This window comes from Strix uralensis, chromosome 2 (assembly GCF_047716275.1).
Source record: "Strix uralensis isolate ZFMK-TIS-50842 chromosome 2, bStrUra1, whole genome shotgun sequence".
NCBI classification, from domain to species: domain Eukaryota; kingdom Metazoa; phylum Chordata; class Aves; order Strigiformes; family Strigidae; genus Strix; species Strix uralensis.
Genome location: NC_133973.1, coordinates 72,289,701 through 72,309,285, shown reverse-complemented (window position 1 = coordinate 72,309,285; position 19,585 = coordinate 72,289,701). Strand labels below are relative to the sequence as shown.

Sequence of the window (19,585 nt, the reverse complement as noted above, 5' to 3'; positions counted from 1 at the left end):
AGGGCAAAAAATGATTATGTGTTGTGACACCCGCATTTGATGTTTGCTATTTCACATATATAAAAATGAGAATTTGCCTATTTAAAGTAGGCAAATATACAAGCTTTACAAACACAGATGACACACACTTACATGTTTTCTCTTGCTTGTGTTTAAGTAGTGTTCACAATCCTTGAACCATCCATCTTATATTCATTCCAGCACAGTGACCCAACAATATTAAAAGGAGAGTTGGAAAAGTCCCTCTTCTCTCTTCCCATTTATTGCTTCCCTCATTCCCTTTCTCCATCCATTCCAACCTAGTTCACAGCCGGCTGGTTAAAGCTTTCCCAGGGGTAGGTAAGTGTTTGATTTTCTCTGTCAGAGAACTGCAATTAGGTCTCCCATTTCCTAAGAGACTGTGCTGACTGCTGTGCTATTGTGTGCAATGAATGGGGCAGAGTAAAGCTGTTCCATTCGGTCTTCCTCTACCCCATCATCTTCTCCAGCTCTGTTTTAAAAATAAAGGAGCTATAACCACATTTTCCAGTAGCTCAGGGTCCATGAGCTAGACATACTCATATGGGCCTCTGTGGGGAAATCTAAGCTGGTAAATAAGAGGGCAGAGAGTGGATTGCAGATATTCATCTGTTCTGGACCGCTCTGTCCCAATCTCTGCAAGGTAAATCTGCTCTAGAGATGCCTAGCTTTGAACACTGTGGACCTGAGCAAATCTGTGCCACTTACCCACAGAGCTGGGGGTCTGTCTCCAGCCCTTCATGTGTGGTAGTTTCTGCCTGGTTTTCAGATCCCAGAGCAAGTCAGCTGGAGCCCACATGTCTGGGGTGGCACATACTTGTATGTGTGACCAGAAGCAAAACTACCCTCATGCCAGCAGGAGGAGGAGATGGACAGGATGTTTTGGTGCCTCCAGGATGAAGTGGAAGCTTTGCAGAGGGGTCTTTCTTCACAAATCCAACTCTCCCCCTTTAGACTGGAAATGTCAGATGTAAATTGTGATGTTTGCTGATTAAAGAACACACCTCTAAGAACCAAATGCTATTTTAATTGGCAAAGTAACACACCGTTAGTAGTATAATTCACAACTACATCACTGCAAGAAACACTGAATTACAATTCCATTGCTTATTGTTAGTATTTGTATTCATCCAAAATTGCTATAAAGAAATCTCATAAATCGTGCAGAAGGGCTATTGAATTGCAATTCTACTGCCTTTCCTCCTGCAAGTGGTATACAGGTGTTAGCCTATCCTTAGTTACAAGTTTATCCCTTCTTCACCCTCCCACAGCAAGTCTTTCAGGGACGTGCCTGGTGGAGAGACCTGTGAGCTCTCCCAAGAGGGCTCCCAGTGGGCTTGTGCCCACAGGTCAGCATCACCACTGCCTGCAGATGCTCTTGCTCTTAGCATATCCTCACCATCTTTGTTCTTCGCCTAATTGGATGCCCTATTCATCTTTTTTTCTCTTCTACATTTTTACTATCCTTGCTGCCTCTACTGCTGCCAAATAAACAACCTATTCCTAGTTACTTTTTTCCTCATTGGTCCTAATTTTGTTATACTCAGAAGTTGGTGTTTCTGACACTATTACCTAGGCAATTTTGGCTCGATACGATGTTACCATTACGGTTGGCTAAATGAGACATCCTTGCCTCCGAAGGCTGCCTTCTGACCTTGTGGTTCATGTCGGTTACATTTCATTTATGTTACATATTTTTGGGCAGAATTATCATACTTTAGCCTTTAGACTCCCTAATATAATTCTAATTAAGCAATACCTCACCTTATGCACAGAGAGCTTGCATACCAATGCAATGGTATAACCCATTTTGTGTTTACACCATATTTGTGCTCTTAAATAGTTTTCTTCACACTTGGTGTTCCCATTAGAGGCCATAGCTAGCTTTGAGGATGATATTTGGACACTTAGTGTAGGATTCATCTCACCTGAAGCTGGACATCTGCACTGTAGATACATCTCAACCAGTTACCCTAGACTACCTTTCTAATCCCATCACCTTTCTAGGATGAGATTTAGCTCAGATGTCTGAAATAGATCTGATGAGATTCTCTGGATGGTCTGTAGTAGCAGCCAGATATTGTACCTATATTGCAGAAATCTTAATTAGGTTGTATAAACACCATTTCTAGACTCTGTCCAGACTTTGGACTTTTTAGAGATTAGTGGAATTTGGGATCATCCAAAACATGATCAAGACCTGGAATTCAAGGTTTTCTCAGCAGACAACTTCAGAATTGGGAGCTATTGCCAGTCTTCCAGCTTGATTGCACAAATCATAGAATACCATTCTGCTGCAAACACACTTTTCACCATTTACCTGCATATTGAGCAAATCAGGAGATTCATCTCCTTGTCCTTAGGCTTCTACAGGGGTTGGATGTCTGCATGTAAGCTAGTCACCTCCACCCACCTTTACAGTTAAGGGAAGGCAGTAGGCGCTTTCTGGGAGAGATGCAGTTGATCCGTTTAGATGGCAGTATCGGGATGGGGTGAATTGTATTCTAGGACTGACTGTTCTCCCCACTGACCAAAAAGGTAGTCCAGGCACCTGTCTCAGATCAAAACTACACTGGGTTGTCACCATTGGTGTAATGTTTCCAGAAATCTGGTTTCCTGAAGACATAAATAGTTGTGATACTTTAAAACTACATTGTCCATCGCTAAATTTTAAACTGGGCTTTTTGCATTCTGTTTATTGACTGATACATGTCCATTTGATTTCCCTTCATCTCAATTGTACGCTCATGTGTATAGTTGGTTTTGACAGAGTTTTACAAGGATCCTTAACAGATTTATTTTTTAACATTAACAAACTTTTAAACCATGTTTTATACTGTAACTTCCCAGTAATGTCACATTAAACAACAGTGCAATGATCTGCCTTCAAGAAATTATAAACATTCATAGATAATAAAGTAGAAAATGCTACATGTGACTAAAAGCTCCCAGAGTCATCCCACTAGCAGTCAAAAAGTGAAGAAGTGGAAATTAGGCAATAAGGAGAGCCCAAGTATAATCCAGTAGAGATATGTTAGTGCTGGTCTCAAATGTTTTCCCATTATGTACCCTACCTTTGGAGAATCTTCCAGATTTTTCTCTTCATTATCTGAAGAATCTATGTGCATAAAAGGACATAAAATGAGAAAATTAAAAAAAAAAAAACTTCCTAAAATTGTGGAAGAAAACAATTGTGTCCCCACATTAGCGGCTGGTATTGTTACAGCATGCAAATTAAAATGTTGGATGGTGAATAGTACACAAACAATAGACCTTGAACTTCTTCCAGTTGAAATAAGCATTAGCAGCCTCCTTTTTTTTTTTAACAAGTGCACAAATATCTCACCATAGTTCTGATTCATACTCTATTTTCTCCTTAGCAACAGTTTACCAAATTTAGAGTCACTCTGCTAATTAAGAAAGAAATAAACTTATTGTTCTCCTTGTTGTTTTCTCAGTAGGCATAATTGAAAACTCACGTGATAAAATTACTGTATCTGTCAGTCTGTTACTATTAGGCTGGGTTATACTGTTGTTTACAGCTCCAACAGAAGAGATCTCTAGAAGTTCAGAATTGATTCTTATTAATGACAGCATTACTTATCACACTGCTCCTTAATGAAGGCTTGCATCCTGCAGAGGAATATGTTCACACAGGCCATGCATAGCATCCATAAAAATGAATAGAACTATTCTTAATTTCTGAAAAGGAATTGGGGGGGAAACTCTGTGAAATGAAGGATCCTGAGAAAGGGATGCACATTTCATTTGCAGATAGGTTAAAAAGAAAGAAACCCATGGAGATTGTGAGTTTGTGACCATCCAAATATTTGACTAAAAAATTGACCAACCTGAGGAAGCTGCTGGAGTTTATAAAACTATCTTGGCTTGTTATTTCCTCTAAACAATAGCCTAAACATAAAGCAGAATTCATAACATGGTGTAGAACACTGTTACCTCCATGAAATAATTTCCTGAATCAAAACACCTAACCTTTAAATAGCTCAGGGTTTCAGTTGTCTGGACCTCTTTTACCAGTATGAAAAGCCTACTTGTTTCATTAAATGTGAGAATTAAATATAAAGCTGAAACAAAAGTATTTTAATATATAAAAATAGTTAAGATACAGATATGAACCCTCTCATGACAAGCATAATAACTTGTTTGGGGAACTCTGTATTACTGCTTGTCATAAGATTGAGAACCTGTTGTGTAAATATGACCAGAAGAAAACTTAGGCAGTGCCTGATACCTGCTCCATACTTTTTATTCATTTGGCTCCTGGGGAGGAATCCAAAGCCCAGAGCTGTGTTTTCAGGTTCTTGGTAGTGTAACGTCAGAAGTGGATACCTGAGAAATGTGACCCAACGACCCCATGTGTTGAGCAGGGGCTTGCTTAGAGCTACATGAAGAATGCTAAGCATGGCAGTGTTGGTCCCTCTCTGGGTTTTAGCTCCTTGAGTCAGGGCTAGAGGCAGCTTAAATAGACATCACTGCCTATTTAAGCAACAGCATAGCAGTTCAGAGCACACATCTTGGTTTTGGGGCTTGTTTATATCCCTGTCAACTCCCTTCCAAGAGATGAAGTGCTCAAGCTATGAAGGAGGCAGGAAGAGTGAAGGGACCATTTGTCCCTGCCACAGCACAGTGAAGGATTCAGGGTTCTTCCAGCCAGGAGGGGAGCAAGCAACATGGAGCCTGACTGTACCTGACAGCTGGGGTGCCTTGAGGTTTTATCTAAGGAGTGGTGCATGTGAAAATCAGCAGCTGCCCTGAATGAGGGGCAGTGGCTCCAAGACATCCTTCCTGTAGCCACTAGACTTCAGTCCTTCTCTCTTTTTCTTCTGGCTCTATTAATTATTCACTGTGGGACAAACCAGAAATAGCGGCAAGAAATCCCTTCCTCCTTTCCCAGATTACTTACTATGCTGCTGGGGCACTTTCAGGGGTTCAAAACCCTGGGCTTAGGTGGGCTGCAGGCCAGTCTTCACAATATTCCTAATTATTAAGTTACAGTTATAAAAGTCACACCACAGCATGCACAGCATCTCTGCTGTTCGGGTTTCTGAATAAGAGTGACTGTGGCTGCTGCATTTCATGCAGTCATTATGTGCTAGCTGTAATCTGAGCTCGCCTGCTTGTTGGAGTCCATCCAAGGATTTGCATGGAGTGGTGCATATTTTGTGATCCATATATTTGCAGCCCAGGCCAAGGTGGTTCTGGACAGGCAGGAGAGATGTTACTGCAGCCATCTACTTAATCTAGGTCTGACTTCTAGGTAACAGTGGTTGTTTGCTAGGAATTTTAGGTGCCTTCAGAATGGGCAGCCATTGAAGAGGCAAGTGCAGGAGTTTGGCTTATGATTTTGAACATGATACCTACATCTTCCTTTATGTCCACCCATAAATATTTTAAAATATAGCAACGATTTAGAGCACGCATAGAAGGATGTGCTGCATTGTGACCTAGGACTTAGTCCATGTCCCTGAAGAATCCAAGCAGCTGTGCCTCTGTTATATGATATCTGTTGCATGTGTCAAAAAGATGTGAGATACTGCTCAGCATGGAGCTGCAATGTTTTGAAAATGTGGGGGGAAATTAATAGAGTAACATTATATTTCTTGATGCTGATCTCCGAAAACTGGAAAGCCAGTCACGGCTGCTTCTGAGCACATATTAAAGAGGTTTCAACTGGAAGTCATAGATCTGATCCTGGTCTTTTCTTGGGCAAGTTCCCAGTGATTCTGCTAATCAAAGCTTATTGCGCTGTGCCAGGTATTGTAGCTGATACCTTTTAACTTTAATTTTATGTTTGTTCTGGTTTTCAGGGTGGAAAGACTTACACAGGACCATGTGGAGGCAGAGACTGCAGTGGAGGATGTCAGTGTTTCCCTGAAAAAGGAAGCCGTGTAAGTAACGTTTTTTCCTGTAAAACATTCTTGGTGGTACCAGCGCAATGCTGTTTGCTATAGGTGGACTTGCATCAGACTCCTAAAAGTATTCTAACAATTATTCTTTTTCAGGAAAAAGTTATTGTTTCATCTTACTTTCTCAAAAGCTTATAGATTTGAATACTTTGTTATGAAATATAGCAGGTTCTTCTGTCAAAGATGAGGGCCAAGGGATCTGACAGCCATGACTATCTGATCAGATCAGAATTTTAGGGACACTGTGTGCTAGAACATCATTGGACTGTGTGACAGTCCTAAATGAATATGGACAAAATCACTCAGTAATGTTCTTGAAGTCTTTCTAACAAAATGGTATCTGATGAAAAGATACCACGTGCATGTGATTTCCATTAAAGCAAACAGGAACCAGGCCTGCAAAACCTGAAATCCCTGCTGGAAGGGAACTGCTTGGGACTTCTGGGGTTAGGTTGTTGCTGATAGTCTGTTCTTTGTTTTGGGGAATAGTGAGGAATGAGGCAGAGGAAAGGAGATGGGGTGGAGGGAATTAGCCACCTGCCACAAAAAGCTCCGAGAAACAGGGCAGTTCCTATCCTGTATGGCTTGGAGCCCTGGCTGGCAGGCTCCTTCTGTACAGCTTGGTCTTCTGCAGCTGAGACGGTGACTCAGCCTTTTCCATCCACCCATATCTAAGAATATGTCAGGCAAGAGATGTGGCAGCAGGTCATATGCTCCTTCTGCTATCACAAACCTCATAAGATTTTTTAGTTCTCTGCCTTCCCTCCATGCAGCGGGCCATCAATTCTCATTCCCATCACATTCCTCAAGCTTGACTCCACGTCTGAGCAGAGGAAGAGGTGGTAGGAAAGTCAGAGTGTAGGTGGGAGGCGAGGAACACTCTTGTTTACAGCAGAAGTCCCAATCTTTCCATGGAAGTCAGATGATCCTGGGATTATCATGCCATAAGGACCATAATGGTTATACTCCCATCCCCTGACCGTGATCTGCTCACAGTCTGCTTTCCATTACAATAATCTAATGGCAAACTGATGAAGCTGAGGACAAACAATCCTTCCCTGGAGACGCAGCTTCCACTGAAGCTCCTTCCAGCCTTACCCTCATCATCCAGCACATGAAGTTGGCCACTTCCCTCCAAGGGCACTGAAAGTCAAAAACTGATGCTGTGTAAAATGGCTTCAATTATGACATTACTATGTCTTTTCTCAGTGTCATTTTTTTTTATTCTAAAAGCAAAGCGTGGATGTACTTGTTCTCCACTAGAGTTCATCAAAATATCTGTTGCAAAACTACCAACTTCTGTGACTGAGATATTTTTCATGTACCTTATTGACTGAATAACCTCTAATTTCAAGTTGTCAAGTCTGCAAGACAGAAGAGGTAGCTAAGCAAAAATAACAGTATAGGTTAGTAAAGCTAAAAATGTTAAATTACCAGAGTAGAGAACCAGTCAGGTGCTACTGACGAGAAGCTTCCTTTGAGTTGCTTAGTGTCTACATTAGGAGATAAGGACAGGTTTTATGTACTTGCACACCATTTTCACTCTTTGATTTATCTCAGGGAAGTAAGTAACCCCAGTAATTAATCACACTGGCCTCCCTTAAAGTAGACACTAAAAAAGAGAAAAGGAGAATGTTACAAAACATAAATTATATTTTGCTACTTGCGGTTAATTGTGCAAGATGTGAAGGAGTATTGGGGAAAGTGATTTAAGGAATTTTATAACACTTCAAAAATTGTATTTTAACTCTCTGAAATGATAGACCTCATTCTGAGTCAGCATACACTTCATGTATTTTGTGTCTGCTGGTCTCTTCAGATGTCACAACCTCCGTTAAACATCTGGTTTAAGGAACAAGATTGGCCTTTAGAGACTAGTCAAATTTGGCATAGATTCTGGTCTCATGCTAATCCTCAATGGGATTATTTATTTTCACAAAACCTCTGTATAATCTGGCACGACACACGTTTTCTGTTCGAGGTGACTCATTACATGCACAATAGACATATTGCGTGTTTGCACTTGTAAGAGTGCTTGAAACAGTCTGTCAGAGCCTGCTTCTGCAATGACTCGCCATCTCGGGTACAACAGAGCTGTCACTTGCAGGGCATCTGGAACTCAGGTAGGAGCAGCTCTGCAAAGGTCTGCAGCCAGCTGTCAGCCCTACTATCCCCTGGAAATTCACCTTCTGTTCGTGACAGGTTTCTCAAAATCAGGCAAACAAAAGCACTTTCTTTGGATTGTTGCTACTGTGTGGTGTGCATATCAGAAGCTGTTGAATGAAGTAAATTCGTTGGAGTGGTAAATACAATTGCAAACTATGAAAGTCAAAAAGTTCTGAAAAAATGCCTACTTTTTATTTATATGTGCTTCTACTGCTTTTTGTGTCATTGCTTCAGTTAGTCTTAAGGTACAGCATTCAAATAAAGTTGCTTCTCTTCATTTGTTGTCTTAATCCAATGGCTTTTGTTTTTGAAAAAGTGGATTTTAGACAATACGCTCACTGATATCTTCTGTGTGCTAGAGGCAGAGAGGCACTGTCTAGATGTGTGAGAATTCAGCCAGGCTCGGTGATTTGTGCCAGGTCTCCAGATGCAGGACAGCTGGAAGCCCTGTGCTTCTGTCTACACTGTTTTTGGTTTAGGACTGATAAGGTTAGGCACAAAGGCACAGGAAAGTTGAATCGTGTTTCATACGGGCAGTTTCTAGGGACACAAGGCCACCTACACTAGAAATTTGTGCATGCACCTAGCACATCTACCAGAAAGGTGTATGTGTTTTTAGGTTTTCCTCCACTATTTTTAGCTCAGCCCTGCAACTTTCCCTGGGCTCAGACACAGCTTGACAAAATCCAGTGGCAACAGGAATATGAAACAGCAGAAGCTTCATCTGCTCGCTTTAGCAGTGGGGGAGCTGCTGCAGCAAGGCAAAGGCAGTGGTTAACCCACAACCTCCCACCTCTCATCAGAGCTGCTCCCGGGGCTGTGAGTACACCTGTGAAAGGCACTTTCTGCCTTATTCACAGAAGGAAAACAGGCCGAATTCAAACAGTCAGAGAATCGTAAGACATTGCTGATAACCACGTTTGCAATACACAGCAAATGCTGAGCTGTTGCTCGGAGAAGTTTCTCTAAAGGAATGTCTTTCTTTGGCCACACATGATCCTCTTGAAGTTCCCACCTCCTGTCTCACTTTTGAGTTCACACCTTTGGAGGAAAAAAAGAAACTTCTTTCATAAAGTGGTTTTTTTCTAGCGTCTAATGACTCTCTAGTCTTTGTTCTTTTTCACTGCAGGCTAGTTATTTTACTTTAACCTAAGTGCACATTTACAGTTAGCTGGATGCAAATATCCATTCTATCTAACCATATCTTGCAAGTAGGCAGGTGGTTGGAGCTGGGGCTGCAGGAGCCAAGCTTGGGGACCAGCCTCACCATCATCTCCCCTTCTCACAGCTGGCAAAAGATCAGCCGCATTCCATCAAAAATCGAAGCTCCTGAAGGAGTGTCCAAATACACATGAAAAGTAACCACAGTATAAGCCTCAGTGGAGGGCACAGGGTGAAAAGGGAGAGGAAAGACAACAGACTCATCTTCTCCCTACGATGAGACAGACTCATGTTCTCATTTTCTCCTAAGACAAATTCTCCTAAGTCATTCTTCTAAGAAAACAGATTCATCCTCTCCCTAAGCTACATGTGGAGAAAATACTGTAAGGAGTATCCAGGTGCCTGGGTATGAGGGAAAGGAGAAAAGGAAAGCACTGATAAGGTATTGAAATTCTGTTTTGAATGAAACGGAAACCCTGGGCTAAAGGAAAAAACAAATGTAAAACTTCTGGTTTCTTTCAATTTCCTCTAGATTTTTATTGCAACTCCTAAAATTCCGTTAAAGTTCTTTGCAAACCATATATTCGTCAGAGTACAATATATGCACCTTTAAAATTTGTAAAACATGAATGCACTTATGTAGGAAATGATAACTCTTTTCAGTACAATGACCAACTGTTTGACCCATTGAAGTTCATAATCAACCTCACTTTATAATCAACCTAGAAGGCTTTGTAGAAAGTGGAAGTGAATAGAAATCTTTTTGATCTTTCTATAGAGTGAGAAAATGCAGTCTATTGAAATCTTGCTTTGTACTTTCTGAGTCAAGCATCTAACAGTGCTCAAACCATTTAGCCATTGTTTTTGCAAGGGACTGGAATAATGGAAACTGTGAAATGAAAAGACAGCTTCATGTACCCCCGTAAAGGCCACTTCTGGGGAATGCCTAAACATCCCTTTTAACCAAGACTGACATGAGAGTTCACTATAACTCCTTTATAGACATCTATTATATTGCTTTCATTAATGCAATGACCAAGAGTAAGCTATCACTGGTTCACCTATAATCATTTCTGTCTGCTTTTGGTTGCTATACAGTTGTGAAATCTAGTGTCTGATCTTTACTTACAGGCATTTTCCATATGAGTTTAAATCTTAATACATGGGCTAGATCTAGAAGATGTTTTTCTCCATAATTTAAAAAAAATCAACAAAATACAACACTTAGATATTCTAAATTCAATTCCATTCTTATATCTTAGGGAAATGTTTAAATCCAATAAAATAATTTTATTAACTGTTAGTGTAGTTCTTGAACATCACAATTAATTGGCTTCTAAGCTGGTATAATGGCAGCAGCTCCTTTGTAACTCTTGGTTAGTGTAAGTTGATATATGTGATGAAATCTGATATTTTACCCTATTTTTACAAAATAAGAATATAAGAAATGTCTTCCCAAATTAGACCAGCAGTTCATCTAGCCCACTTCTCTATCCCCAACAGTGGCAGTAGGAGATGCTATTTAGGGGTAGCACAGAGGTCTGGCAACTTTCTGCAGTCCATATCCCTTGTAGCCAAGATAACCCTGTTAGAGATATGACATATTTATATGTTCCTTTGGTGTCTGTGTTTATCTCTGCATCTGTCTGCTCATCTTTTGAAGCTGTGGCAACTGTGTGCCTCCACAACCTCCTGTGGCACCAAGGAGTTCACTGCTCAAATGATGTAAAATTACTGTCCAACCTGTTCTAAGCCAATCTCCCTCTGTTTTCATCAAGTACACCCTACTGCTAGTACTGTAAGATCTGGAAAGGAGCACTTCTGCATTTACCTTATTCACTGCTCCCCTAATTTTGTAAAACTCGGTCATGCTCCCTCTCAGCTTTGTCCTGTCCGAAAGGAAAAGTCGCAGCCTTTTTAGGTTCTCTTTTGAAGGCAACACTCCAATCCTTAGACCTTTTATTCTTCTCTGTCTTCCATGAGAGGCCAGACTGTACACAGCCCACAGGATTATGGGTGCACCAAGGTCTGTCTTAGCAGCAAATTGACACTCTCTGTTTTCTTCTCAATACCATTCCTAATGCCCCCCAACACTGAACCCCATCTGCCCACCCAGTTTGGTGAGGTCCTTCTGGATCTCCCAGCGTGGCAGACCACCAGATCTCCCCATCCCCCATCCCCAGCATGGCATTTAACAACCTGAGAGATGTTAGTATCATTTATAGACTTGGAGGTTTCACAGTTCAGTTGCTTCTCTAGCTCACTGTCAAAGTCTTTACTAAAACCAGTTCCAGCACATGTGTTTGAGAGGACCCACTGCTGTTGCGTCTCCATTTTAAAATGTGACCATCAAGCACTATTCGTTTCTTCCCATCCTTTAACAGTCTTCAGGAAGACAGCACCTCTCTTCCAACCCCAAGGGAATTTATTTTAAAAAGCTTTGGTGAAGTACTTTGTCTAAGCCATTTTGAAAATCCAAATATATTATGGTCACTAGGGCCTGCTTTACCATGCTTATCGTTGTGCTCAGTTATTGTATTCTTTAACATAGACTACTGCCTGGCCAAGCAGGAAAGTCCGACAAACTGGCCCACAATTCCCAGGTTCTCCTCTTGGGCCTCTTTTCCACATGGGCTCTTGGTTGGCACCAGCCTGCTAGTGCTGTGGCAGTTTGTAATGATGGCTTATACACCTTAGCCAGCAGTTTTGCAATTTCATACTTGAGTTCCTTCAGAAGTCCCCAGTGAATCTCACCCACTCCTGGTCACTTAGTAACACCTGCCTTATCTATTTTATCTACTCCTTCCTTTATATTTATCTGAAATTAATCTGGCTTAAAGAATAGCTTGGATTTGAGACCTATGCAAGAAGTCACTAAGTTTCTCTGCTATGGCCTTATTGTGCCCAAGTGCCTCTTAATAAGCTTTTGGCATCATGTGGTACTGCTATTTCCCTTGATGGCTTCTTGCTTTTCTTTCAACAACTTTTTACTATCGGCTTGATAATCTTCTGCAAAATATTTGCATTCCTTTTTATCCATCCTAGTTGCCATTTACTCTTGATCTGTTTTTTATGGGCTTTCCTGTTCATTTCAGCAATTTTTTAACTGCTAACTTTTTTCCCTACAATAGCCTCCTTAGCTTTTTTTATGAGCTATGCAGGGTTTTTATTGAACTGTTTTACTTTCTGTTTGAGATGTGATACATAGTTTACCAGGACTTTTAATACACTGTTTTTGAAAAGTCTCCAGGTTGCTTTAGGCTTCTTGCCTTTTTGACTGTTTTTTTAGGTTTTTACTGGTTTTGTGATTTTTATGTATTTCCCCTTCTTGAAATTGAATATCTGTGTGATGTATTTGTTTGGCTCACTCCATCCCACTACAGCATTAAGTTCAGTTATACAGTGAAGCTATTACAGAGCAGTTCTCCCACTAGTACCTCTTGAAGCAGGCCCTCTGGAACACGCAAGACTAAACCCAGAGCAGCATCCTTTCTTGTGGGTCCCAGGGTTCACCGCGCCAAGAAGCGGTCAGTTACTGTGTCCAGAAACTTTTCTCTCCTTATCTCATCTGGATGTGGATGTCAGGCATTGTGCCAGACAGTACGTTGGTGGTTGGAATTTGCCCATATTGCTACCTGACCTAGTTTTGCAGCTTCTCTAATTTCACTGAGTATTTCATGATTGGTGTCTTTAGCAGTGAACACAAACAGTTTGTAAAATACGAACCAAGTCCTACCTTTCTGTTATTTCCACCCACAAGGATTCCCTAATGCTCCCCTCTGCCCCCAGTATTTTTTTTCTGTTAGACTTTGTTTTAGCCTTCACATGCTGTGCCACTGCCCTGGCTGTATCTCATTTTCTATCATCCGTGTAGAGAACCTAGCAATTTTGTGTGCCACTGACTATCCTCCTTTCACCAGCGTGAGATGCCTGTTATATCAGGGTTGTCATTTGTTACCAAGTAGTTGAATTCCTTAATCCTATTTTTTAGATCTCTAGCACTGCTGTAGAAGCACTTACAAGTTTTTCCCATTCTCTGTTGCAAGAGTCAGTCAAGTGGGATTGTAAATCATGTTATTTACCTTCCCTATTTATTGCATTTACACTATTCATTTCCTCCCTTGCCTTTTCAGGAATGTATTGAACATTAGCCATGTCTCCCTCATAAGTTCCTTCAGTCTGAACCAGGTGCTCCACCATGGCTGTCAGTCTTGCCCCTGTTTCTAGTTTAAATATTTCTCTGTGAACTTTTTAATTTTCAGTAATAGCAGCCTGTTTCCATTTTGACTGAAGTCCAGCCCATTCCTCCCGTGCAGGCTTCTTTTGTTCCAAGGAGTTCGCAAAGGACTTCAGTCTCCCACACAGCAGCCTTGGGTTAACCCCCTAGGACATCCCTACTCTACTTTCCCTCATCAGTGGTATAACATAGACCGTGACCACTGGTTCCTCCCTTCTACCAGACTAAATACGTACCTGGACATCTCATGGGCTTTGCTACCTTTGCACTCAGCAGGCCTTTCAGTCCTCTCAGCTGTTTCAAACCCAGCTATCTGTTTCAAATAATTAAACCTCCCACTACCTTCACCTGCTTTGTCCTCTCCTGGAAGATTTCCTCTGCTCCAGGAGCAACTTCATGCCAAGTGGACATTATAATAATCTGGAGGTTAGAGTTTATCAGAGATTTGATCCCTCATTCCAAGCTGATTATCCATCTTCCCTCAGACTGACATCCTCTGCATATGTGTTTAGTCAACATCAGGGGTTTTTTGATGGTGGCCGTGTGAGGGCAGCCACAGCAGAGACAGGACTGCTCTACCACATCTTGGCAGGCCTTGCCTGTGGGCCTGTTCCTCTCCAGCTTGGCCACTCTTGCCTCTAGAGAACAAATCCAGGAGTTCTGTTAGGACCAGGAGCTGCACATACAAAACATGCCACCTGGGTCAGCACTCTTCTCGGCAATGAACTGAGTGGTCACTGCTCTGTTCCTCAGCTTCTGCCTACATCCTGAGCTTACAATTTGTTATCTCTTGCAAGTTTATATTAGTATAACTTCACCTTTGAGAGGTGAATGGAATTACTTTTCCCTTTCCCTGCTCTACCCGAGTACCAACAAGGAAGATCTGGCTTCACTGAGATGTACCTAGAAGTCATGGGGAGAAGACAAGCTGACCTAAGCCTCTGTATACAGGCTGATGCAAGCTCCTCTGTTGTGCAAGCCCCTCCATTGTAAGGGTCAAGGAGCCACCTTGCCAGTTTATACACCCTTCAAACATTCCCAGGAAGCCACTCAGCAAACATGCAAACTTGAACCCACCACCAGAAGAAACCCCACAGATCATGCAAGCCAAAAATTCACAAAGCTTACATGCCTTGCAGTGGCCTGCCCTTGCTTGTATTCCTCTTTTTGTTCTTACCTTCCCAAGGCAGAAATGGTTTGAAAAATGTCCTATTTGCTCTCCAGTGTTTGCCATATGCAAAGCTTTGAGAGTGAACTCGATCATCTATCTTCTGAAGTATTGTCAGATTCTGCACTAGAATGAAGTACTAAAAAACAGATGCTTCAGAATTTCACATTGCTTCATAGGCCAAGGTTAAGTCTCTGGAAACTTCCAGGAAGAGGTGCTGCCCTCAGAGGGGAGGTATTTGGGGAAGGTGTTTCTATGGCAGCAGATTTAAAAGCAAAACACCTATAATACTAATAAGCATTATGCATGGACAGGAAAGCATCCTTCATTATTTCAATACTGTAATCAAGTCTGGTATGGTACATTGAGATTTAGTTTTCTTTTTTTCTCTAATTAAAGTAATAGTGGAGAGCAGCTTACTGGTGAATGTAGAAGACAGGAACCTAAAAGCGTTACCATAAAAAAAGTGTTTAAGAGTGTGAAGCTAAATTATGCTTTCAGATACAGGAGTATAGTTCCCTTTTACATACATGTTTGAGGGTACAATTTCAAATGCATGCTTTTGTTTATGTTTATACTTTCAAAACACTGCCTTACAAGGTCTTGCCAGTATACATAAATCCCTAAAGTCTTGAAACTGTTCCATAGGCATCTAAATCTTGGGCTTAAGGCTTAATTGCATGAACTTTTAGCAGTAAATAAGCCCATAATCTTTCGAGTTAGCTACTGAAGGCAGGCAGGGTACAGGTTTGCTTGATAGAACTTGAACTTGAGTCAGTCTGAAACTTATGCCTAGTTTATGACCTAATGTTTTATTTAGTGAAAGTTGCTTAACCTGGGCTACGCTGACTTTCAGTCAGCCGTGTAGCTGGATACTCATGTTGGTTGCTAATTGCTGTTCTTTAGTCCCAAGATTTTTTTCAGTGAAATATGCACGTTTCCTTTTTTTTTTTAAGCACTGTTTATACATGTTTAATCAACATCAGAGATCTTTTTGAACTGGTGGACGGAGGTTAGATGACTTTCCCATGAGCAAGAAGCAGTGAATCCTCCTTCCATATATGCATTCTACACAAAATCTGAGATTTCAGAAGACTCAGTGAAAGGTTTTCCTCAGAATCTGTTTCAATTAAAAAATGCAAAGTATGTAAGAAAAAGCAACATATTTTGTTTCAATACATGCAGGAATGCAATTAAATTTTCATACCAAAATCACATTTTCATTTGTAAATGTTCAGAATATTGTAAAGAATGTTTAAAAGATAAAATAAACTCAAATCAAGTCTTTCTTTCCAATCAAACAAAACATGCACATTGATCAAAAATGTTTTTTCCCTCCTTCTTATTCTTTTGTTCTTTTGCAGAGCATTTCTGCTTCAGCCAGATGTGTTTGATTCCATAAGTAGCCTCTAAAAATTGTATATATGCATAATCTAAGGAACTACAGTATTGTTAAGCCCATCCCATACTAACAAATTGCACTTCCTGTGTTTTCTCCAGCCCTGAAAGCAAAATTCCTCCAAAATCTTTTCAAACCAACTGTACAGGAGAAAAAGAATGATATTTGACTGAAAGGTACTCAAAAGGACACGTCCACCTTTTTACTTCCATTTTCAACTTCATCTTTTAAAACTTCCATGGATTGACATATATTATCGCCGGCAAAATAAGTACAGGTATGCAGCATTCATACAGATACTGTACTTTCTAAAGCCTGTTGACCTAGGCTAATCTGTGCAGATACTGCTCTTACGAGCTCATACCAAAAACCTTTGCAATCTCAGCTGGTGTGACGAGAGAACAATTCAACAGCTTGAGAATTAGTGTAATCAATCAAAATGAATCATAGAATCACAGAATGGTTTGTGTTGGAAGGGACCTTAAAGATTATCTAGTTCCAACCCCCTTGGCATGGGCAGGGACACACCTTCCACTAGATCAGGTTGCCTAAAACTGTGTCCAGCCTGACCTTAAACACTTCCACAGATGGGCCATCCACAACTTCTCTGGGCAACCTGTTCCAGTATCTCACCACCCTCACAGTAAAGAATTTCTTCCTTACATGTAATCTAAATCTACCCACTTTCAGTTTAAAACCATTGCCCCTCTTTCTATCACTACACTCCCTGATAAAGAGTCCCTCCCCATCTTTCCTGTAGGCCCCCTTTAAGAACTGGAAAGCCACTATCAGGTCTCCCCGGAGCCTTTTCTTCTCTTCTTCAGGCTGAGCAACCCCAACTCTCTCAGCCTGTCCTCATAAGGGAGGTGCTCCAGCCCCCCGATCGTCTTTGTGGCCCTCCTCTGGACCTGCTTGAGCAGGTCCACGTCCTTCTTGTACTGGAGGCCCCAGAGCTGGACGCAGTACTCCAGGTGGACCCTCATGAGAGCAGAGTAGAGGGGGAGAATCACCTCCCTCGACCTGCTGGCTGCACTTCTTTTGATGCAGCCCAGGATACAGTTGGCTTTCTGGGCTGCAAGTGCACATTGCTGGGTCATGTTGAGCTTCTCATCAACCAACACCCCCAAGTCCTCCTCAGGGCTGCTCTCAATCCACTCATCACCCAGCCTGTTCTTGTGCTTGGGATTGCCCTGGCCCATGTGCGGGACCTTGCACTTGGCCTTGTTGAACTTCATATATACCAAGGCTGTAGTTTAAACGAAATTATGACTGAAGTAAATGTGTTGGATTTGTAATGCGGATTCAGCTCTCATGTTTGAAATGACAGCATTTGGTGCCTTTTGCATTACCCATGTATTCCATTAGTTTATGGGCTTATTACACTCAAATAAGAAAACAAATCTTATGGCAGTCTGCTAATAAATTGAGAAGGTATTTCACTGGTACTTTAGGAATTTATTTTGAGGGCACCATTCTTAAGAGTGTATTTGGCCATCTGCATATCAAAAATCTGAATGAGAGATGGAGAAAAAAAGCAAGAGAAATCACAGTAAGAAATCAAGAACCATTTTATTGCAGAAGATAAAACATGACTTAAAATTTACCTGTAGAAAATTTAACTCTAGTGAAGAAATAATAGAAAGGAAACTCGTCAGAGGCGAGTAGTGCAAAGTTAACTGTGGTCATAATAGCTTATGCTGGGATACAAACCCTTTGGATGTAATTCACAACGATTTTAAAACATTACCATACCTTTTTACTTTAAATTAAGCAGCAGTTTTTCCCTTCCTGTCTTCCTCTGAAATACTGAAAGTGTATTTTACCTTATTTAGAGAAAATAAGTACCTGCAGTTAAGCTATTTCATGACTGTCTACTCATCTATAATCTTTCCACTCATTCAGGCCAATAGTGTCTGCACAGCACAGTTCATTCTCATGTATCATTGATATTTTTGTTTGGTTTTCACATATGAATTACACTTCATTATGGAAATGAAATGCACTGTCAGGATTGTTTTAGGACAAATATACTGTCCATTTGGTTAGACGTTCAGGCTTTGACTTCTGACAGTCAGACAGTGCAACTACTATGCAAAAATGTTTTTTGTGCTTTTGGCCAAGTTTTGTAATTTCTGCTAAGTGTGAGCAGGAGATTAAAGAACACGCAGCGAGTGGGTGATAGCCTTGCTCTGTAACTGGGTAGTTCACACAGGCGTTCAAGGGGGATAATCCAAGTCATCTTTTAGCAGTTAAATTATACTCTGGGGAGTAAATGGTTTCTCATGACATGTGTCCAAGGCTTTAACAAGTTTCTCAAATGGTGCTTGTTTCTATTTTCTGTATTTTTGTCACATGGGAGCAAGTAACATTGACCCATTTTCCTTTTGTCTGCTTTGGTAAGTACCAAACTATTAGTGGAATCCTTTGAGTCTGACCTGGAGAGACCAGGAATGTGGGAATGGGCAGGCTGTCATCACGAATAGTATCTGACGAAGCAGACCAAGCCCGTTCTCAGCATTTTCTTATTGACATTTAAGAGAATAAATGTTCCGTATTTACCTCAGTTTGTACCTAAGGTTTCCAAATACTTTTCAGTGTCTTTATGTAATGAACAGGGATGTTGAAGTATATGTAGGTGCTTCCATTACATTGATCTGGAAAAGGATGGCAAGCATTAAAATATTAGATATTCACTTTGGAAGCACGCAGGAAGAAGATCTTGAAGGATAGAAGTCTGTGTTTTAGGCATAAGGAATGGCTCTAGACAATGAATATGCTGCAAGCCCAAACAAATAAAACACCCATGCAGCATTTTTTCTTCCCACAGGCTAAAATTATTTTTCTATGAAAAGATGATATTAGTCTGTGGGATTCCTTTCTGTCTAGTACTATCATAGATGCCCAGCAAAGAAAAGCTCTTTGGGTTTTTTTGGTTTTGTTTTTTTTTTTTTTTAATATGGGTCATGGTTGTTTGATGAATTTCTGTGTCTAATTGTTGCTTATTTTATTAGTTAGCAAAACTACTTTTTGCAAATATAGTATCAGTGGTTAAATAGATAGTCAAGCCTTATAACTTGTTTAAAAGCAGGTTTATTTGGCCCCAAGGTTCTTGTCAAAGCATAGTATCGGTGTAAAAACAAAAAAAAAAAGTTTTTATGATAGTTATCCTCCCCAGTATACATAGTGTTTCACTCCATTTAGGGTACAGCAACCAATATAGTCTTTCTGTCCAGTCTAATAAGGACATGGTTATGTCTGTATTATTCTCTCTGATTCAAATACTCCTTTTCTTCCCTATAAACCATCTCTTGCTTTTGACTGTTTCTCAATTTCTAGAACCTCTACTTCTCTATTTTTATGACATTTCTGTTACCTGCTCCCAAACATGCAGCATCTTTTCCTTTGCCATTTCACCACCATTTTTGTGTTGAAGGCTTTCCATAAGGGACTTCCCTTCTGGTAGCCTGGAAGAGGAATGAGAGAAGCCGGTTCTGTGAGATGAACTCTTC

General features: G+C 40.8%; 1 protein-coding gene across 1 annotated transcript in view; it reads left to right on the top strand.

Moving 5' to 3' along the window:
* The window catches only part of COL4A2 (collagen type IV alpha 2 chain), a 146,631-nt gene that overhangs the window by 36,354 nt on the left and 90,692 nt on the right, over positions 1–19,585 (top strand). Inside the window, exon 4 of the mRNA XM_074859288.1 lies at positions 5,847–5,927. Within this exon, the coding sequence (XP_074715389.1) occupies positions 5,847–5,927 (81 nt within the window). The remainder of the gene's footprint in view (positions 1–5,846; positions 5,928–19,585) is intronic.